General features: G+C 51.0%; 2 protein-coding genes across 10 annotated transcripts in view; one reads left to right on the forward strand and one right to left on the reverse strand.

Moving 5' to 3' along the window:
* Positions 1-13,548, reverse strand: part of LOC127475058 (mucosa-associated lymphoid tissue lymphoma translocation protein 1-like) — a 31,076-nt gene extending 17,528 nt beyond the window's left edge. The window contains exons 1-9 of one of the 7 annotated variants that reach the window (XM_051796423.1): positions 11,905-13,548; positions 8,977-9,147; positions 7,841-7,935; positions 7,464-7,582; positions 7,123-7,276; positions 6,453-6,631; positions 5,883-5,979; positions 4,217-4,243; positions 3,213-3,416 (exon numbers count right to left, since the gene is read on the reverse strand). In XM_051796423.1, the coding sequence (XP_051652383.1) occupies positions 3,213-3,416; positions 4,217-4,243; positions 5,883-5,979; positions 6,453-6,631; positions 7,123-7,276; positions 7,464-7,582; positions 7,841-7,935; positions 8,977-9,092 (991 nt within the window). In that variant the 5' untranslated portion in view covers positions 9,093-9,147; positions 11,905-13,548. Of the gene's footprint in view, positions 1-3,212; positions 3,417-4,216; positions 4,244-5,882; positions 5,980-6,452; positions 6,632-7,122; positions 7,277-7,463; positions 7,583-7,840; positions 8,024-8,274; positions 8,531-8,976; positions 11,093-11,904 lie in introns of those variants that run through there. The other 6 variants (XR_007906077.1, XM_051796424.1, XM_051796422.1 and 3 more) reach the window with 6 other exon arrangements.
* A 93-nt stretch (positions 13,549-13,641) lies between these two features.
* Positions 13,642-21,056, forward strand: part of ALPK3 (alpha kinase 3) — a 33,783-nt gene continuing 26,368 nt past the window's right edge. For all 3 annotated transcript variants that reach the window (XM_051796363.1, XM_051796364.1, XM_051796365.1), the window contains exon 1: positions 13,642-13,837. In XM_051796363.1, coding sequence (XP_051652323.1) covers positions 13,695-13,837 — 143 coding nt within the window. In that variant the 5' untranslated portion in view covers positions 13,642-13,694. The remainder of the gene's footprint in view (positions 13,838-21,056) is intronic.

The following is a 21,056-nucleotide window of genomic DNA, read 5'->3' on the forward strand; positions in this document are numbered from 1 at the left end:
ACCTGCAGGTCTGTAACCAGTTCCCCATGGCCACATCCCACCTCCTGTTCTGATGGGATACTGGAGCAGGGCAGACCTAGACCAGCAGCACCTATGGAACTGCAGCTACGCTGACCTCACAGTTTTGACTTTTTTCCAGTTTATCCCTTCTTTATCCCTTTATCCCTTCTGTAGAGTCAGAAGCAGCCCTGAGAGGCTCCCTTGTGCTTATGGATTCCCACACTGTTTGTCACCTGAAGTCACTGGGTTTACATATTTCCAAGCCCTCTGTGCTACAACACCCAGGCTCAGCACCTGCCAGGCTGAATTCCACCTTTCACGTGGAAAGCACTGGGGAGCTCAGCATGGCCCAAGCTGGTGCTCCCCTCTGACCCGTGTCCCGTGCAGGGCTTTCCTACGTGGGCTGAAGCTTCCCTAAAGGAAATTGCACAGTGGCTGCTCACCCCTCCCCAGCGCTGATGACACTGCTTGGGGGATGCTGATTGATGAAAGCCAACTTGGGGAACTGAAATGGGTTAAAAATAGCTCTGTGAGGTGACACAGTTGTGCTACCACAATGGAGGGATGGTGAAAAGTGAGAGATCAGAAATGGGAACAAGCAGCTAAAAGGCAACAGCAGGAGAAATTCTTCAGTCAGACTCACTGCCAAAGCCCACACTTGAGCGAGTAACCTCTCCTCTGTATTCCCTCCACTGTTCCTGCCCCTGGACTTGGCAGGACACTCGCCTTGATCTCTGATTCTGCAAGGGATGTGGTGACAGGGGCAGGAGCTGAAGGACTAAAAGCATGACCTCATCGTGTGGAAGATGGAAAACATGATCTCATAGTCAAAGAGGCCTCGAGTCACCTTTGGTTTCTATTCTCAGGGGACAATGGAAAGTTTCTCAAATGGCTGTTTCCACAGATGCCCACAAGATTTGGGTTCCTCTTCTTGTGGATTGCCAGCCAGATACGGCGGGCTCTGACCTGCAGAAGCTCTGAGCTTTTGTAACTTGCAAATCAAAGCCACAAAACCCTCCCCTGAGACTAGAAAAGAGTATAAAACTGGAAGCCTTCTGGAAAAATTAGATGCGGGCATTACAGGCTGGGCCCCTCAAGTCATCAAGTGCTGGTGCCTTTCATGCCTCTGCCCCTGTTCATGCAAGGAAGTGATGACATCTATCATCAGGCAGCATCACTGATGCTTGGAAAAAAATTAAATGCTACAGAAAAGCCCACAAAGAATGATTCAATCCTTAAATTTTCTAACTTTTGAGGTCTTGTGCACCTGAATGCACCACCAGGTGCTCCCCACACTATATAAATCCCAAAGACTGGTGTTCAAATCCAAAAAGACATGTTTCACAACAGCTGAGCAACTTTTCCAGCCTCTTCTGGACATAATTTCTCTCCTGAACAGGAAAGTCAACAATTTGCTCAGAGAAGGAAAGGGCTTTTTTATTCTGAGCTCTTCCCACGTCGTGTGAGTCAGAACTGCTGATCACAGACAAACTTCCGAGTACCAAATTAAAAAGGGGAAGCTCCAGGCACTGCTCATAATGCAGGAAATGTCAGCATGAGGCTTAATTAAGGCATGACTCCATATTCCAAGTATTTCACTCACAACTTTCTGCTCTCGTTGCATTTCCAATGCAATTTTTTTGACTCAGGACTTTTTAGGACACTCAAAATAACATCCTGGGGGATTCACCTGAGGAGAGAATGATTTAGATCACCCAGAGGATGCCTGGGGCCTTCAAAAATCCTCTGCAGCTTTTCTAAGAGATCTGGAGGAAAAGCAGCCCAATGACCCACCACCTCCATACTGTGAATTGGAGAAGCCTTTGGTACATAAAATCACTAAGCCTGGAAAAGACCTGCAAGATCATCAAGTGCAACCTTGGACTGAATCCCACCATTTCCACTAAACCACATCATGCAGTACCACATCCACTCACTTTCTGAACACTTCAGGCCCAAGGCCTGGGAGGAGGGGGGGAAGGCACTGGTCTGGTCTAGAGTTGTGGAAGTGGATGAAGGTCTCACCACAGCCTACAGTTCCTGGAGGGGCAGTTACAGAGACCATAAAGCCTTACTCCCCTCGTCAGCATGGATCATACAACACGGGGCAGTGAGCACCAACCCATGGAGGTTCATGTCCAGCAATCAGCCCTCTCCTCCCTCTGTATGTCTACACAAAGCTCTCCTGATCTCAGCTGTGGTGATTGCTACACAGGAGGTCTAACCTCCAGGTAAAGCCTGAGATACAAGGGGATTTCAGAGAGCAACCACAAAAGGAAGCTGCAAGTGAAGTCATAGGAATACACTGTCACCAGGTGATGCCACAGCCGTGTGCAGCCCTTCCCACCAGCTCAGCCTCCCTGGTGAGTCAGTGCTTCCCGGAATAAGGTGGCTGCACAGCATTTCCCTTGTGGCCATGTCCCTATTATCCATTGCACAACCTCCAAACCTCCTGCTGAGTGCCAGGCTGGAATCGGCCCACGCTGACTTTCACTGTCTGGGTGCCGCACAGCTGGGAGATAAGCCTCACACTGAGGTTTGGAAGCAAAATAGCCCACCTGGCAAGGTATTTTCAGGGTATCTGTCGGGCTGGGAGAACTCAGGGACCCCAAAGGTGCTGCTTTACCCATCAAATCTGAACACCTGCTTTAAGACCCACAAGATCTGCTGGTTGGGTTTGTGTTTGAGGATCACTTCCCACTGAGAACAGTGCGCAATAAGCTCAAAGCCCAACCTCAAAGCCATCTGCAGCTGGCAGTGCTCTTCTGCAAAAAGGCTGTCAGGGGCCCAAATTAGACCTTCAGGAAAGAGAAACAAGGAAATCATAGCCAGATGCAGCAGTCAGGGCTCAAAAGGAGCTCCCCTACCTCACACAGTCTCCTCTATTCTGTTATCTACAGAAAAATGAAAACCCCTTTTCCCATTCACTATCAGAAGCACTGGCTCTCCAAAAACTCAGCGTGAGCCCATGCTGTTGGGGCTGGAGGCTGCCACGTGATGGAGAAACACTGCCTTTGCTGGCTGTAACCTGCCCAAAACTGAACAACACTTATCCAGGGGCTTCTGCCAAGCCTGGTACCACTGCAGACTGTGCTGCAGGTCTCCCTTGAGAGAGTAAAGTTCAGTTTCTTCTTTTTCAATTCAACAGCTGTTCAGAAAATTACCAAATCCCTGCTCAGCATGGGCAAGTGGCTGGGCTGGCTTGGCCTTACCATAGACTCCCTTTTCCAGGAGCTGCAGGAACTGACTGACCGCTGTCGCCATCTCAGCCTTGTTCAGATCCAGGAGGGAGACAACCTGGAAGCCCAGCTGTTCCAGAAGACGACTCAGCTCAAACACATCCTTGACAGGAGCCATGAGGTTGGGATGATGCTGGTAGCGGTTGTTGCCCACTAAAAGTGCTATTTTGCCTGTAGCTGAAACAAACATTAGGTGACAAAGCTGTAAACGCTCAGTGGGAGGCAAGGTCTCACCTTCTCCGTTGGAGTGAGGATTCAGGAAATCTAACAAAAAATTTAGGCAGGCAGGATAGACCCTAGGCTGCTGCAAGCCTCGAGCACTCTCCGGAAAGTCCTCGGCTTTCTGAACACTTCAACAAAATACACAATCATTTTGACAGAAAGGGTTGAGAAGTTTACACTTGACAGCCAAAATCTCAGGAGTGCAGGAGGTTCTGCTCTACCTGCCCTACCGTGACCGTGGGCCTGGTGTGCCAGCAGTGAGAGGGAGGGGGATGCACTGAGCCAGGCTAAGGAGTCCTTTCCCTCACAGGGCTGAAATAGAGAAACCCTGGGGTCCTGCTTTGATTTTATCCCCACCTCCCCACTGTAAAAAAAAAGGATTTATGTCACTCAGCAGTGGTGGGAGTGAGGAGCTTTGCCCTGCTCTGAGGAGGTATTTCAAGGAAGGGAAAAGGTGTCATGTGAACAACATCTTTAAACCCATTTGGCAGCCCCAGAGCTCAAGACTCAGTTACTCATTAGGAATAATATTACTCCACTTGCTGAGAAAGATCAGGGCTTGGCAGGGGATGGGACTCATCTTGTGCCATGCAGCTCTGATCTCAAAAGCAGAGAGCCTGTTGCAATGTGGGCATAAAGGCTTGAAGTGGTCTCTGCAGGAAAAGAACTCCCACTCCCTGTCTTCCCATCCACTCTGGAGCCTGGCTTTGAATTAAGATAATAAGTGCTCAGGAAGAAAAGATGACAGTACTCACCAAAAAACTTTTCAGAGCCACATGTACCTGGGAAAGAAAGAGGGAAATGATAAGCCTGTGCCCAACATCCAGTGCCAGGTCTGAATCCTGCTCCAACATTCCCAGCAATGCACAGCTGGATCAAACACATAGAGGATCTGTATAAGCAACGCTCCTGGGGCAACTTCTTCACAGCCTGACTGCTAACCTTAAACACACCGGTCTTCATGAAATCCTGCCTGATTTAGGACATCCTGAGCATCTGGGAAGCAAAGACTGGAAAAGGGGCAGGTCAGGGAAGGAGGGTCAGCACGGAGGAGCTCATACGTGGGCTTCCTGATGCGACTCACCTTCTCCCTCACTGCAGCAAAAGCAAAGGTAACACAACAACTCAAGGTCAATAAAAGCTCCAAAACAGAGTTTCTCCCCATAAACATCTGCTGCAGAGGGAGCCACCATTTGCTTTTGATTGTGATAATATTCCCCAGGTTGTTCATCTCCCTTCTCTGACTTTCCCTGCTTTTTAGCAGTTCTGGCTCAGAAAAGCCCCCCCAAATGTGACTCACTTTGGTGAGCCCCACAAGCTTCCCTGCCCAAGCACCTCCAGCTTCTTAAAATTGTTACTCAAACAGCTCCAGCTTTTCCTATTTAAATTAGAAATTAATTTCAGAAGTCATTCCAGGAGAAAATTCTAAAACCTTACAGGTTCTAAAAGAAGAAATTAAAGATAAATTTCATACATCTCATGGGTCTGGAAGACCTTTGGCCCCTGAACCAGTGTTGCTGAGGCACCAGGGATGCCTGGAAAGTTCAGAACAAAACCATTCATCCTTTTCTGCCTCTGACAGAGGCGCCCGTTGCACGTTAAGCTCCGTAGCTGTAATGCTTTGAACCCAACCCAATCTGGTGTCCTTTTCTTGCTGCCTGTCCCCCCTGGATGCAGTTTTGCCAGCTGTGAGGAGGCAGGCAGATTGCTCTCTGGATATACAGGATCAATTTGCACTTTGAAGAAATTTTAAAGCCAGCTTAAAAGGCAGGATGAGAAGCTTACAGCATAGAAAAATCTCTAGATGGAGTAAAGAGCCAGTCAAGCCAACTTGTGGTATTCCTGCTTCACATAGAGCAAAGGCAGGGGGCCAAGGGAGAGGTGGAGCATGCCTGAGGCTCTGGGGACACATCTTATCCCTGGGATCTGTCACTCATGCAGCATCAGCCCTCAGCTGCCAGCCCGAGGGGCCTGAACCTTCCCAAAATAAACCCCATCCTCTCCGGCTCTCTGTGTCTGAGCGCATCACTTCATCCCAGTGAGGCTGGAAATGAGTTTGGGCACAAGAGCCCACTGCGATTTGGCTGTGGAACTGTGAAATCAGCACCTTGGCAAGGCAGGAAAACCACAGGGAGCAGCTGAGAGCACCGAGCCTGCCCTAACACAGCAGGTTTCTGGCAGACTGCAGAACCCAGCATCCCACCCCACCAGACAGTGCATCAGCAGGTCCGCGGGGTTCTCTTTTCCAAATACCGCTTCCTTCGCTCCCTCTGAGCCCTGATACCAAGGAATCCTATTTATCACAGCCCTCGTTCACCAGCTTGGTGCTTCCAGACGAGAGCATTAAATTCCACTGTACCCTCTAATTACTTCTCTCTCCAGGTGATGTGCAGCAAAGCAACGGGGGTTGGCTCTGCTCACCTACGTGAACGTCCACAGCGTTGGTCCAGTGCTCTCCGTGACTGTTGGAGGCACAGCAGAGGTACGTGCCCGAGTCACTGACCTTGGCATGGGTGATCTAGACAGATCAAAAGTTAAACCACATTATTTATGGTGAAAGTCTGCAGCTCCCTGACAGGATCTGCTGAAGGCACCCGTGTTCCTGGAATAGAGTACTTTTCCTGCTATTCACTGAGACTTTGCCTCACAAAGAATCAGGACAGGGACAAGAACCAGAGCAGTACTGGCTGACAAGGACTCTGGTTCTCCAGCCCAGGATCCTGCTCAGAGAGGGACTAAAGCCACCACTGAGTCAGGTTGGCCATAGTTCTGTCTATTCCAGCCCTGAACATCTCCAAGAACAGAGACCTCATGGTCTTTCTGGCTCCAGTGTAGCACCATTCACCTCCAAATGAACAACCTCTTCCTAGTGCCCAGCCTGAACTTCCCTGTCAGAAGTGCACAGAGGACTTTCCCACAACCCTGCAACCAGCTTCTCCCATCACCCGCCTCAGCAGCCAAAGCTTCTGAACTATCCCCAGGCAACCTTACCCAGAGTTTTTTTCTCTTGTGCTGTTCCAGCAGGTTCCCATTCCGGTACCACTGGTAGCAGGGGGCTGGGACCCCCATGGCAGCACACTGCAGCTGCAGTGGCTTCCCCACCTCCACCCTCTGCTCCATGGGGTTGAGGATGATGACGGGCTCTCCTCGCCACAGCCGAGGGGGCAAACCTGCAAAGCAGCAACATGGAATTGGTTCTCCCTTCACGAGGACAGCAAACAACGGCCATTTTTCACCGTCACCACTGCACCTTTCTGCTTTGGGAGCAAGGAATGCTTGGGAGCAACACCTGCAATAGCCAATGCCAGACCACAGCCCTGCCTCTGGCTTCCCAACCCTGACCCTTGCCCTTTCCTGCCAAGGGTGCAGTCAACATGCTGAGGTCAACCACACCCTGAGTTATTTTTGGTCAGCTTTGAAGTAACCAGATGGACTCTTCTAGTCCCAGCACCCCAAATAGCCCTAGAAAACCCACAGTGAGTGATCAGCAGGAGGTGTAGGTACATGCCAGGTTGGATGGAGCTTGAGCCAACCTGGTCTAGTGGAAGGTGTCCCTGCCCATGGTAGGGGTGTTGGAACGAGATGAGCTTTAACGTCCCTTCCAACCCAAACCATTCTGTGATTCCATGACACATCAAGAAGGTAGAAGACATGCTTGTACCTCTGGCGACACACTGATGGACCTCCACCTTCACCCAGTCAGAGAAGACAGCATTTCTGTAGAGGTCATTGACTCTGCAGGTGTAGAGCTGGGTCTGCTCTGCAATAATGGGCAAGTCTGGGTTGGTTGCTCCAGGAATCTGGTGGCAGTCAGACTAAAGGGAAAACACAGGCAGTGGGCAGTGATTCCCTCCTCATTGCTGGCAGCAGAAGGCACTAGGAAGCCCCTTGTAAGAGCAGTGAAAGTGGAAATTCCTAATTTCCTCCCTTCCTTCAGCTCCCCCACTGTGTGCAGGGACCCAACCTGGTGCCATACCCAGGGACACACGCTCCCACCCTCACCTGGTGCTGACAAAACCACTGGTACTGCAGCAAGGTGCTTCCCTCGGCTCGGCACCGCAGTGTGAAGGAGTATCCCACTGGGACAGAGATGGAGACTGGTTGCTCAGTGATGGTAATGGCTGTGGAGAAACAGGGTGTGGAGGTGGAAACAATACAGTAAGCACAGCCCAGGGCTCGCTGGGCTACAAGAGTGGCATCCATCCTAGCAGGAAGGTAAGTTTGGAGGAACAGGGATGCTCTGTGCAGAGGGCATGGACGAAAGGACGGATGGATGGGTGGATGGGTGTCACGAGGATGCCACGAGGCTCTTCTGGGTGCTCTCCCAAGTGCCACAGGGGTCGCACGGTCACTGTTCCCACCGCCCCGTGGCCGCTCACCTTCCTGCATCGCTTCTCCGGCGGCTCCTTCCTGGCCTGGGCGGCCGCCGGCCGGACCCGCGACGGCTCCTCTCCCCGGGACGCGGCGGCGGCACCTGCGGCGAGGGGACGGCGGCGCTGGGGGCGGCTCGGGCCGGGCCGAGCGGCCGCTCACCGGGCACGGCGGCCCATGGCGGGCTCGGGGCTGCGGCGCCGGGCCGAGGCCCGCACTCCGCCGCCGCGGCCCCCGAACTTCCGCGCTCCCGGCCCGCCCCGCGGGGGCGGCGCCGCGACACGGCGGGGCTGCGGCGGCTCCGCAGGGATGGCACGACACGGCCCGGCACGACACGGCCCGGACCCGCGCGGGGTCGCCGGGGACGCGCCGCTCGCTCGGGTGCCAAGGCTCCCGCACCACCCTGCCCACGAGTGACCTCTCTCCCTCCCCGCCGCCTTACAGGTGTATTTGAACATATCCGCTCCCTATGGGTGTCCTCCTCTCCTTCCCGCGGTGCCCCTCTCGCACACTCCTTAGAGGTGACCTCATCTCCACCACCACTGTTGACCTTCCTCTCATTCCCACAGGTGTTCCCCTTACAGGTGTACTTGTCCATATCCCTACGGGTGTCCTCAGCCCCCTCTACACGAGTGTTTTCAACCCCACCAGTTACCTCATCCCCACAGGTGTCCTTGCCCCTATCCCCACTGGTGACCTCAACTCCTTACCCATGGGTTTCCTCCCTCCTTCCCATGGTGCCCCCTCCACTCCTTACAGGTGTGGATATCCCCAGTGGTGACCTTGCCCCTCTCCCCAAGAGTGTCCTCCCCTCCTCCCCACAGTGCCCTTCCTCCCTTACAGGTGTATTCACCCATATCCCCACGGGTGTCCTTACCTCCCTCCTCACCAGTGTCCTCAGCCCCTTCCCCACAGGTGTCCTTGTCCTTTCCCCACAGGTGACCTCACCCCCATCCCCACAGCCATCCTCACCCACAACCCCAACAGAGTCCTTAGCCCTTCCCCACAGATGTCCTTGCCTCATCCCCACAGGTGTTCTTGCCCCTGTTCCCATGACCACCCTTGCTCTCATCCCCACAGCCACTCTCACCCCCTCCCCACTCCCACCCAGCCCACCACCCTCACACCCCACAGCCGCTCTCACCTCTCTCCCTGGAGCCACGGACAGAAAGGCTCATGTTGGGCCCAGTGCTGCTTTGTGGGTGGGCACATAGAACCTGCCTCCTCCTCCAAGAAGTCCCCACCAGCTGGGCCAGGCATCACGAGGGCCCCAGGGGAAGTGGTGCCGGCAGTGCCAGAGGTTGCACAAGCCCCTCTGGGAGGGAAGGGACACAGTGGGGCGTCAGGACTCCAGCGCTGTGCCGTGACTTGCACTTACAAGGTTAGGGCAAGGTCAGACTTGTTAACCCAGAACTCTTCACCTTTCAAGAGGCAGCAAGACTACAAGGAAATGAGCTGGAAATGGTGGATGGAGAGGACAGAGGGTGGCCAGGGAGTGATTGATTGTCATTCCCAAAGAACTTTGCAGTGACCAGGCAGCGAGACTGACACAAAGCCTAGGAGGATGAAGCAGGTCTGGGCTCAGGACTTGGGGTGACAAGATTCCTACTCCCAGGGCAAAGAAATTCCCACCAGGCTGGCTTCTCCCCAATAGTCCTAGGAAGCAGGTCCCCACAGAGCCAGGAGTGATGGGGACCAGGACTTCTGAGCATGAGGGGGGACCATGGACCAGCTAGAGAAGAGGTTGTGAGGGGCTCTCACTTCTCTGCTGAAATTTCTCTCCCCTGGGGCTGTAGCAGTGCTTATGGGCTGACCAAGGAAAAGCAAGACCATCAGGGATGTCTCTCCTAAGTGGCAGCATGGAAGGGCACAAACAGATCATCAGGATGGCAGAGAGAAGCAGTTGTGGCTGAGTGGTCATGGATCACCTCCACAGGGCAGGGCTGGGCCATGCAAGGGTCTGAGGGACTAAGCAAGGCTGAAGGATGTCCCTCTCCCTGCTGCTTTTCTCTTAGAACGGATGGGGAAGAAGGTGGTAGGAAAAAGCCAACCCAACACAACCGGTAAATGCAGGAAGGATTTTCTCTCTCCATGTCCTTTCCTCTGTGCAGGATGGGACAGTTATGCTGCAAAAGCAAGAAAACCTGCTACACCCTGTCCATCCAATGTGATACTGAGTAACCCCTGCTCCAACCAGGACTGGTCTTTTCCTTTCATGGATACAGAAAAGGTGATGCCTAGCTCATCTCCCCAGCTGTCTGAGATCACATGGACTTTTTCCTGATTTCTTAGGGGTCCAGCCAGGCATTTGGAAATATACACTTGCAGGTTTAAAACCTATGAATGATTGCAAATGAAGGTTCTGGCTGAATATGTGCCAGCAGCTCCGTGCCACACCTGTGCTGCAGAGTTATTATCCATGCAGCACAGGCAGCTAATAAAAATGATCATTAAATTAACCCCATCACTTTCCTAGAGCTAAAGATGACAATTCTGATTGATGTAGCATCTCTTCAAACAGCTGGAGGTTGCTGCATTCCCTGTAGACTGTTTCTCCAGGCTTCAGAGAGAGAATCCTTCTGCAAATACCTGCTCAAAAAGTCTGTCATATTTGTCCTCTATAGCAGAGCCCTGCCCTGGCACGGTCTGTGTGAATATCTGGGGAAGAACCAGGGGTGAGAGCTTGTTGTCAGAGTGCAGGAAGAAGCCTGTGATTTTAGAAAGGGAGGAACTTATGGGCGCAGGGTGGGAAAGGAAAGGATAAATTGTGCGAGAGGAGTGAGAAAACATCTGCGACGTGCTGTGAGTCAGTGCTGGATTTGCAGGCAGAGGAGGAAAGCTTTGCTAACAAGGACTGAATCCTTGTGGCTGGCTGGCTTAGGCTTCAGCAGCTAAACATGTTTCCAAAGTGAGACGGGAGCAGAGGGCACTGTCACTCTCTGTGAGCAGAATGACGGGAGAGCAGATGTGAGAGGAAGCTGTTCCAGCAGGGATAGGCACAAGAACCATTCAGAGCCTGAAAGGGCAGAAAAGAATACAACCCCCGTGCGTCTGGGGGGAGGATCAAACACCACAGCAGGCTTTGCCTCGTCACATCTGAGCTAAACCTGCGCTCTCCATCCAGGTTTCCCTCCACTGCTGGGGTGAGGCACTGAACCACGTTGTAACCAGGGTGGGAAGGGACCCCTGGGGGTCTCTGGTCTAGCCCCCCCACTCCAAGAAGGACGTCAATCATCTGCTCAGCACCTTGTCCCCTCCACTGTCTCACAGGATGGAGATTGCCCATTTCTCTGGGACCCTGTGGTACTGTTTGATCTCTGTCACAGGCCAACTAATTTTCCTAAGATCTAATCGGAACCGTCCTCCTTGCCACTTGCATTTTGGCCTCTCAGTCCATCACTCTGCACCTCTGAGTCTGTACCTTCCTGTGAGGTAGTGAAGGAAACGAGGAGGTCTCTGTTTAGCTCTCCCCTGAAGCCTGAAACCCAGCTTCTCTCACCCTCTCCTCCTATGTCAGGTGCCTGAACTCCCTCAGTCTTTTTGGTGGCCTTCACTGGACTCATTCCAGTAAATCAGTGGCTTTCCTGTATTTGGGACTCTGCAACCAGACATAGTTCCAGGCCCAAAGCAGAGACCTACCTGTTCTGGACACCCTTCTCAGGTGGGCTGGGCTCTGTTCTATCAGATCAACATGCCAAGAGATTGGGCTCATGGTGAAATAATGTCTAATTCATATGCTGGGGCTTGAATTCAGGTTTCCTGAAGCTGTGGGACCTGAAAGTCCTCCTCCTCCTTCCAGAGAAAGGGATGGGAGCAGGAGAATGCTACATTGCATCCTCCCGGCCCAGCATCCTCCCTCCCACATTTGGGCAGCAGCCAGGGCGCAGTGAAGGGTGTGAGATCAGGGCATGCACACTGAATATTCTTATGTCGCTCAAACGCTTCTTGAGCCAAAGGTAGTGTCTTCATCCTGCATAAACCTCAGGAGATTTTAGCAGCACAGGACACATTTGTGTGGGAGCAGCTTAATGCCAAGAGGAGGGAGGAAGCATCTCCCTTTTACTGACTTTACCTCCTGCTAATTTCACTCGATGCCCCTGGTCTTGTTCTCCTCGTCCCTCACAGCTGTGTATGCCTCAGTCATGGCACCTCAGTTCATTCTCCCAGGCTGAAGAGTCGCAGTCTATGTAGTTATTCTTCATGCAGCAGCCAGGCTGGACCTTGGCTCATCCTTGCTGACCTTCTCTGTGGCTTAGGTTTGGGGGTTTTTTGGGGTCTACTGTACTCTGTTAGAGATGGATTATTCCTAAGTGGCATTAGCCAACACAGAGACCACTGCTGCCTATCTAAAATGACTATTGTGGTTTCCCCAATGGATCATGTTATGTTTGTTTTATGCAATTTCATCTGCTGTTTCACTGCCTGGAGAAGACAAGGTCTTCAGTCAGCCCTCTGGGACCACCTTTCCTTATATTTCTTAGGACCACATCCAAATGTCTTAGGAGGTCCACCTCCTTTGCCTTTGCCAAGATTAAGTATCTTCTCTGGTATTCAGCCATTTACATGCCTAATAATGTGATCACCTGCCACCATAGTGCACCCTGTGATCACCTGTATGGGTGATCACACACTGTCTGTGTCCGTGACCACCCTTGTGCCAGTGCCTATTCAAAGTCACCCTCCAAATCCCAGTGTTAGCTGGGGAAAAGGAATCAGGAGTGTCCTGCTCCAGGCGATCCATCACATGCCCCCGATTGTTGTTGCATCCGCTGCCTCTCCTGCCCCAGGAGGATCAGCTCAAATCCTGTTCTCTTTCGCAGTCTGGAGCAATTTGCCATCATCTCCCTGCTCCTGCAGCAATCACTGCTGTGCAGCTGTGGGCAGGCAGTGATCCACAGTGAATCTGCTCTATCCATCATTCCAGGGCTGGAGGGATGCGATGCCACCAGTGATGTGCTTGCGGCGCATGATGCAGCAGCTTGACAGGCAAGAGGAAGGCAGAAAAAGAATAAATCCAATTTTACTACTCATTATGTTTTCATTTGGTATTAAATCACTGCTGGTAATAGTTTGTGACACGTATCCACCTTTTATAGCCCTGTTTTGTGCTGTCTTTTCCATGGAGACTATAAATACCATCACAGACCGTCTCCTGAGCATTCTGAGATAAAGAACAGATTGCCAAGACATAAGACCCCAGTGTGAGGACGTGACTGCTGAGTGGTGCCACCAGCGAGGGTGGGAGCCTCGTGTCTACAAGAAATCAGTGGAGGTTGTAGCTGATCCTGAGAGATCATAGAACCATGGAATATCCTGAGCTGGAAGGGACACGCAGGGCTCAAGTCCAGCTCCTGGTCCTGCACAGGACACCCCAACAATCCCATCCCGTGCCTGGAAGCATTGTCCAAATGCTCCTTGATCTCTGGAAGCCATGAGGCTGTGATCACTGCCCTGGAGAGCCTGTTCAGTGCCTGACCACCCTCTGGGGGAAGAACCTTTTCCTGAGATCCAGCCTAATGCTCCCTTGACACAGCTCCAGCCGTTCCCTCGGGTCCTGTCACTGGTCACCAGAGAGAAGGGACATTTGAAGTGTGAGAAATTCCCCTCATTGAGGTGGAGGTTATTATTAAAAAAAAAAAAAATAAAAAATGTAGACTTCTTCCCCAAAAGATGAAGTGGAGCTCGCAGCCATGGGGAGAGAGAGAGGCCGGGCAGCCAGCCCAGAGAGGCCGGGCCGTGGCCGCTGCGTCACGTCCCCAACACCCCGACTGACAGCGGCATGTGCAGGGTCGCTATAAATGCCAGCGGTGACTGACAGGGCGGGCAGCCGCGGGCAGGGGCAGCCGCAGTCCGGCCGCCGCCATGGGCTCGACCCGCCGGGCCCTCGCCGGGCTCTACGGGCAGGGATCGGGCCACGCCGATGGCGCCGAGGAGGCCGAGAGCGCGGCCTGGGCCTCGCGGCCGGACCGGCGGAGTTACCTGCTGGGCATCCGGCCCCAGAACAGGTGAGAGCGGCCGGCCCGGGGGAACGGGCTGCTCGGGGGTGTCCCCGCTCTGGCCGCTGCCGTGGGTGCGAGTGACACCGGGGACGGCACCTGCGGGAGACGCGCCGAGGGCGGGCGGGGGCCGGAGGCGCGGGGGAGGCGGTCCGGGCTGCCCGGAGGGGCAGCAGGGCAGGCTGGACACCTCCCAGGCCGAAAGGCAACGCCCGGCCCCAAACCGAGCTGGAAGTGGTGTGGCCACCTGGGCCTCATCATGCCCTGTGGGGATTCTCCCCACGGACCATTCCCGAGGGGGAAAAGCCAAGTGATGGCTTGGGCTCTCCAGAGGGGCTGGTGGGCCCCGGGCCAGTCCCTCTTGCCCCCTGGAAAGAGCTGGGGGTGTCGCGGTTGTTGCTGGGGCAGGGGGTGTTGGTGTCGCGCATCACATGTAATGGGGTGGGTGTGTGGAGTCCTGGAATCATAGAATAGAATTGTGCAATATCTTGGGCTGGAAGGGACCTGCAAGGATCATCAAGTCCAGCTCCTGGCCCTGCATAGACACCCCAACAATCCCATCCTGTGCCTGGGAGCGTTGCCCAAACACTCCTTGAGCTCTGTCAGCTGTGGGGCCATGACCACTGCCCTGGGGAGCCTGTTCAGTGCCCAATCACCCTCTGGGGGAAGAACCTTTTCCTAATATCCAGCCTAAACCTCCCCAGACACAGCTCCAGCCGTTTTCTCAGGTCCTATCACTGGTCACCAGAAATTGATCAGTGCTGCCCCTCCATTTCTGTTCGTGAGGAAGATGCAGACCCTGATGTGTTCTCGGTCGATGGCTTCCCTTATGAAATCCTGACAAACATGAGTGTCTGTCTCTCCAGTTAAATTCAGGGAACAGCACTGACCTTCCTGCCTTCATTGTAGTGAAGCTGCTCAACACCACAGAGCGAGGGGCCACACTAGTGCCTTATCTTATTGCCAAAAAGGCATTTCTACAATGTAGATAGGGGCCAACAGCAATGAGAACAGCATTCCTGGGTCAGGAATGGCCTCAGGCAGAGGGTCTGGGGTAGAAATAAGGCTTTGTTCGCTGGGGAGAAGGTATGAGAAACATGCTGTCAGCTGAGCCTGACTGAGGGTAGCTCACACAAAACTACAGGGCGATGTGCCAGTGGAGCCAAAGGTGTCGGTGATCGTGTGAGGTGTTCAAAAAAAGCCTCAAAATTGCTTTGAATGTACTGGGAACACTGTTCAGTCTCCAAACGAGTGTACCTCTTCCCTGCTGATGGTTTATAAATAATCCATTTCCAGCATGTCAGACATTGATGCCTCAAAGAGTGAGACATTCATAAAAATAAACACAGGACCAAAAGACATAAAAAAGGGCTGCTTGGAAGTCAGGTGTTAAAACTGGGTAACACCAAAGTGGAGCTGCCTAAATTGAGTTCCTTTGTGCTGGCATCGTGGGGTGCAAGCTAATTGTGGTCTGGCTGCACACAGTGGCATCTTCAGCACCAACAAATGCCAATACAGGGTCCACAACCTGCAGTCTCAGGAAAATCTCTGAGCCCAGTGACTCCAATCTGTGGATTACAGGCAGAGAGGATTTAATAAAGAAGATCTCAAGGTGTTTGGATTGCCTGTAGCTTGACTTGAGCATATTCCCCCTGACTATGCTGGAATTGCAGCTTTAATCAGTTTAACCATAAAGGAGGGTTCATCCATCCTGCAAGCAATACCTCCAGTGTTCCCTAAATCCCCTGAAGTTTTCCTTACATCTGCTAAGGAAGGCATGGAGTGATGTTGGTCTCCTGGGCAGTGCACCTGATGTCTTCTGACTGGATCGACTCTGTGGCTGATGTATGGTAAATCCAGCCCATTTCTGCAATGCTCTGAGCCCTGAACTCCTTGAACTTGTCAGACTGGTGCTGCCAGGGCTGCACCCCAATTCCCATCCATGGGAACCTAATCCTGGCAAAGGGACTCTGTGCTGCCACACTCAAATCTGCAGCACATTCAATTTCCACAAATTGGCCAATCCGTTTTCCAATCCGTTTATGTTTGTGGTTGTCAAAGCCTGTGGCAAGGCAATTTTGTTTTGCCTGTTAACTCCACTGTCTGCCCCTTCTGTTGTAAGAAGTGGTGAATAAATATTTGCCAAATAGCAAAACTGACCTTTCCCTGTCATGGCAACTTCCAGTTTCCCTGATGAGTTAGGGTAGAGTCATATAAAAGTCTTGTTCCCTGTGGAACCCTACAAGTGGTGAGGAGGGTGAGGATGTGTGGAGCCAGGATGTGTGGAAACTGTTGTTGTTGTCTAAGATGTAGGGTAAGGGGTTGAATTAAGTGGCTCTTTTTGTCCTGTAATTAAATAATGGATCAAAACAATTATGGAAAGCAAGTGAGTGGAATGGTGCAGCAAGGAGACTTTCAGAAAGCAATTATGAGTTTAATTAAATCCAGGAGCATCTGGAGAGCTTGCCTGGGAGAACTTGAAAAGCAAGATGAGCAACATGCTGAACGGCAGATAACATTGAGCAGTTCTCTTTGACACAGAACAGATTTGGGTTTGGAGCTAACAAAGGCATGGGACAAGTGATGCAGACACAGAATTGTGGTGGGAGGCTGCTGTGGTGGTTAGAAAACAAAAATGGATGTTCTGGTCTAAAGAAAGTGCGGGTTTCTTTCAGGCTTCTCTGTTGCTGTCTTTATATGTATTTATAAAGTGTATTTAATAAAAATATTTGCCTGCTCTTTTCACCTATTCTTAAAGCAGTAGAAGGTGTAGTGACATGGTAGAGGTACATGCAGGCATCTTTAGGAAAAGAAACTGAAGTTGGGAATCCCTGCTTCTGGGGTGACTCGTGGACACATTCTTCAGTCAGCTCTGGGGTCTCAGCATAGGAAGGACTTCCAAAAAGGAAGGACTCTTTGGAGTGAGTCCAGAGGAGGCCACAGAAAGATGAGAGGGATGGAGCCCCTCTGGTCTGAGGAAAGGCTGAGAAAATTGGGATTGTTCAGCCAGAGAAGAGAAGCTTCAGGGTAACCTAATTGTGGCCTCCCAGTACCTGAAGAGAGCCTGCAGGAAAGATAGCGAGAGACTGTTTACAAAGTCTTAGTGACAGGCCAAGGGGGTATGGCTTCCCACTGTCAGAGGGCAGGGTTAGATGGGATATTAGGATGAAATTCTTGGCTGTGAGGGTGGTGAGGCTCTGGCACAGGTTTCCCAGAGAAGCTGTGGCTGCCCCATCCCTGAAGTGTTCAAGGCCAGGTTGGATGGGGCTTGGAGCAACCTGGTCTAGTGGAAGGTGTCCCTGCCCACAGCAGGGGGTGGAATAATATGAGCTTTAAGTTCCCTTCCAACCCAAACAATTCTGGGATTATATGTAGAGGGCAGTTTGGATGATCTTACTTGGTCTCCCTAATCCTACAGGAGGAAAGGGATGTTGTGTAAATTGAAGGATATGAATTTGAAAACCAGAACATGCTTTTTCTTTTTTTTAGCTTGTAGAATATGCCAGAGGTGGTGCTACAGAGGCCAAAAGCATAGAGGTGTTGAAAATGACTGTAGAGAGAATAGAAATCCTTTTATTAGACAGAGTGTTCAGGGTGTTTATGCTGTGTGCCCTCAGGAACTGGTATTTAGGAAGGATTTTTCCTGTGAGCAGACAATTCAGTGTCAAGAGATCACTGGCTTTCCTTTGCTGGTCTTTTAACATACCTGATATTGGACAATATGAGGAGCAGATTGGTGATTTGCCTTCTGCCCTGGCTGCTGACAGGACTTTTTTATTTTGGGGTAGCTGTTTTGTTTGTGTTGGTTTTTTTTTTAAACCCTCTTATATCTCAAAGCACTTGACTGTAATTATTTCACAAAATGGGAGGAGGAGCTGTCAGTCCTTTCCATGGTCTGCCTTAGCTGCATTCACAGCTAAGAGCCACAGCTCCAAGACATCTCTTTAGGTGTCCTTTTTGTAAGAACTAGTGAGGCTGCAGAGTGTCTTGTGCAGAGAGATGCAATTTTATATAAAATCTTCACCTGAGTCCCAGGTGAACTCCTCTGCTGGCAGCGATGTGCACCTCTGGCCTCCTGCAGGTGTCTGCTCCTTGGTCTCGTTAGAGCATTGCCTCCTTGCTTATATATCTTTCTACTGTCATAGCTGCATCACACACAGATATTTATAGAGTGTAGTGACATTGCCTCTGATCTTTTCTTGGATGACTGTCTCTGTTTGGGGTGGCAGTTGAGCTCAGGAGACAGCCTTGCCACCTGGCTCTTCTGGCTGGAAACCATTCCCAATCTTGTCCCTCTTGCTTTGCACATAGATCTTTCTCCTTCATTCGATATTGTTGCTATAATAAAGTGTGCTGGAAACTCAGGAGCACTTGTTTCCTGAAAAGCATGTTTAGTTCAGAGGAGTTCCCTCTTCAGCAGCTGGGCACCTGTATCATCCTGTGTGACCTTGCTTTGGCAAGGAATGGTGTAACTCCCAGGTAAGGTGCCAGCTGAGGCACCTGAGAGCATTCAGTCAGTTTGATTTGTGGGATGGAAGTGTCCTAAACTCTAAAAGGAGGAACAGCCAGTACTCACTGGAAAGGCAAAAGTAAAGGTGCCAGTGATTCAGCTTCAAGCCCTGTGATCTGTAGGACAGAGGCATCTGTTTCCCATAGGTGTTATTACTTGCATAGTGGTGTCTGGTTTGAGTGGGGCTCCTTGGCAGTGAGTAACGACACTGAATAACAATCCCAAACAGTCCCAAAGGGGGATTTTTCAGCCCCTTTTCCAAAGTCTCCTGTCCATATATCCCCTAGAAAGCCAAGCAGAGATGAGTGTGTAGGTGATAACCAAGGCTGGAGGAACTCGGGCTGGACAAGCAGTGCCCTTCAGGGTCACTGTTAAAATACAGAGCATATCACATGTGAGAACTTTGGTCTTCCCTGGAAACCTCATAAATGGAGATGTTCCAGGCCAAAGATCCCGTCTCATTGAGTGCAGGGGAGTGTGTGGTCCTCTCCAAACAAGGCATTTCCCATGCCACAGCAGATGCAGTTCCCAGCAGAAATTAAAACCTTCTCTACCCTCGCTCTGTTTCAAGGAGGGGAGGAGACTCTCGGGTGAATGAGGTTGTTATCTTATAGTGACTCAGTCTCACACTTCACAGCATCACCTGGTCCAAGGAAGAGGAAGGAGTAAGAGCTGTTACAGGCAATTTTACTTTCACTTTTCTTCTTTTCTATGCACAGTGAGCTGCCAGGAGGATGTCAACTTTCCTGGGCATCCCATTGTCCAATATTTGCTTTACTTTCTTTTGCCATTTCTTATTCCTCTGTGTCTTTCTAAGTTTAATTTGGACCATAGAAACAGCAATAATTCAGAGTTAAAATACACAGATCTGAGCCATCTTCAGAGCATTACAGAGGCTGATACAGGAATGTGTAACTTAATTTATTGTTCTCCACCTTCTCTGTTAATGAAATCTAACTCTCAATTGTTACACACAAGTCTATGTTCATCTCAGCACAAAGTAAATTACCTGCATAAAAAAATGCCATATTTCTGCAGTTCTGACATCGATTTGGTCTGTGACCTTGACAAGCAAAGACTCAATACATCCATTTTCCAATCTGAAATAACAATGTGTCTTGTACAGCAACACAGCCCTCACAGCTGCTTTATCAGGGACTGCTGATAGCTGCTGCCATGGTATATGAACACCAGCACACTCCTTCTGTGTGTGCATGGAGTGCTTGATAAGGAGCGGCAGAAAAGCGGCCTAAGCATAACCATATGTACATGAAAGCCTCATTATTGGATTTTAAATGTTGAAAAGGGTTTGCTGCCGACAGCTGAGGCAGTATTCGGAGTGGCTTGTATTTGTTTCAAGTAGTATTAACCTTGGAGGCAGACAAGTTCATAGGAAACCTTATACTTGGAAGTCTACATGTGCAAAACATGCCAAATAATGTCACGGGTCAGAGAGTCAGCAAGGGGATTGCCAGGGCTGTCCCTCTGTCCAGCTCCCGGGATGGACAGGCTGCCCTGCTCCCTGTGGGCTTCCCGAGGAGCTTTAGTGCAATGCTTCTTCCCTCAAAACATAACTCAGAGCTCTCTGCTTTGCTGTCATGGACTCATTTAGCTGTTTCCTTCCTGCACTGAGCAGCTTGTGTGGCTCAATTTTCATGCTGTGGAGAAGCACAGAAAAAATATTGATGACTGCTGCAGTTCAAGCAGCTCAAGTCCAGGTGCTTGTCCATATGAGGATGGAGCCACTGTTAAGCCTATTTCAGGGTCTCCTGAGCTCTTGTTGACTTCTGTGTGAGGAATGAGCTGGAAGGAGAGAGATTTCTTTATCTCGGGGAGAAGAAATACTGAAAGAGGGCAATTTCATGGAGTGATTGCATGAGAGGGTTAGAAAAGTGTCAGGTTGAACATCTATGTTTTTCAAGCAGTTAACTTTTCAGTGCCAGTGAGGTGGTGTACCAGACCAGGCCATCAACTTGAGTGGTTAAAAAAAGTGAGTGGTGTTGACAGTTCTGCCTCCTGCCCGTGCAAAACTGAAATTTGGCAAGTGCCTAAAAACGGGGAAGGCTGTCTTCACTTCCAAAGGAAATTATGGGTAGTTGAAGGGCTAAAACATTTAAGAGTATGATAAATGGCTGAAGGAATTTGAAAGCCTCTGATACAACAGAATTTAAAGAAGAACTGAGACTGGTAGAAGGTATGTGCTAGAGGAGTATAATTCTGTGTCCAGCTGTTAATAAACAAACTTGTATTTTCAGAACTAGCTTATAAAAAGCTGAGCTTCATTTCATGGATGTGAGGTGTGCCCGAGCTGGCCTCCTCCCACTGATGCTGGACATGCCTAGAGCAGACCTCTTTGAACTCCACTTCTCCAGTAGAAAGAAGCCCTATACTTGAGACTGATTCACCACTTTAGATGTGTTCCTCAGGATAACATAAGCGTTTACATTCATCCAGTAACTGTAATGGCCCTGAGCTTGCTCGAGGGAGACACATCCACTGCTGATGCTGCATTTCGTTAGCAGAGCCCTGTGCTGTTTGTGCTAATAAGTCCCTGGGGAGCCCAGGGCACAAACAGCCCAGTCCCAGCAAGGATCAGACCAGGCACACTGGGGTTTCCAGGTGAGTAGATTGGGTTCAGAGTCTGATGTAGTTGTGCTGTTGCAGCTCTATATGGATATGCTGGAACGTAATTGAAGTGAAGCACCAGCTGCCTGCAGG

The sequence above is a fragment of the Manacus candei genome, unplaced genomic scaffold (assembly GCF_025592945.1).
Source record: "Manacus candei isolate 608988 ecotype Guabito, Panama unplaced genomic scaffold, ASM2559294v1 h1tg000046l, whole genome shotgun sequence".
In the NCBI taxonomy this organism is placed as follows: domain Eukaryota; kingdom Metazoa; phylum Chordata; class Aves; order Passeriformes; family Pipridae; genus Manacus; species Manacus candei.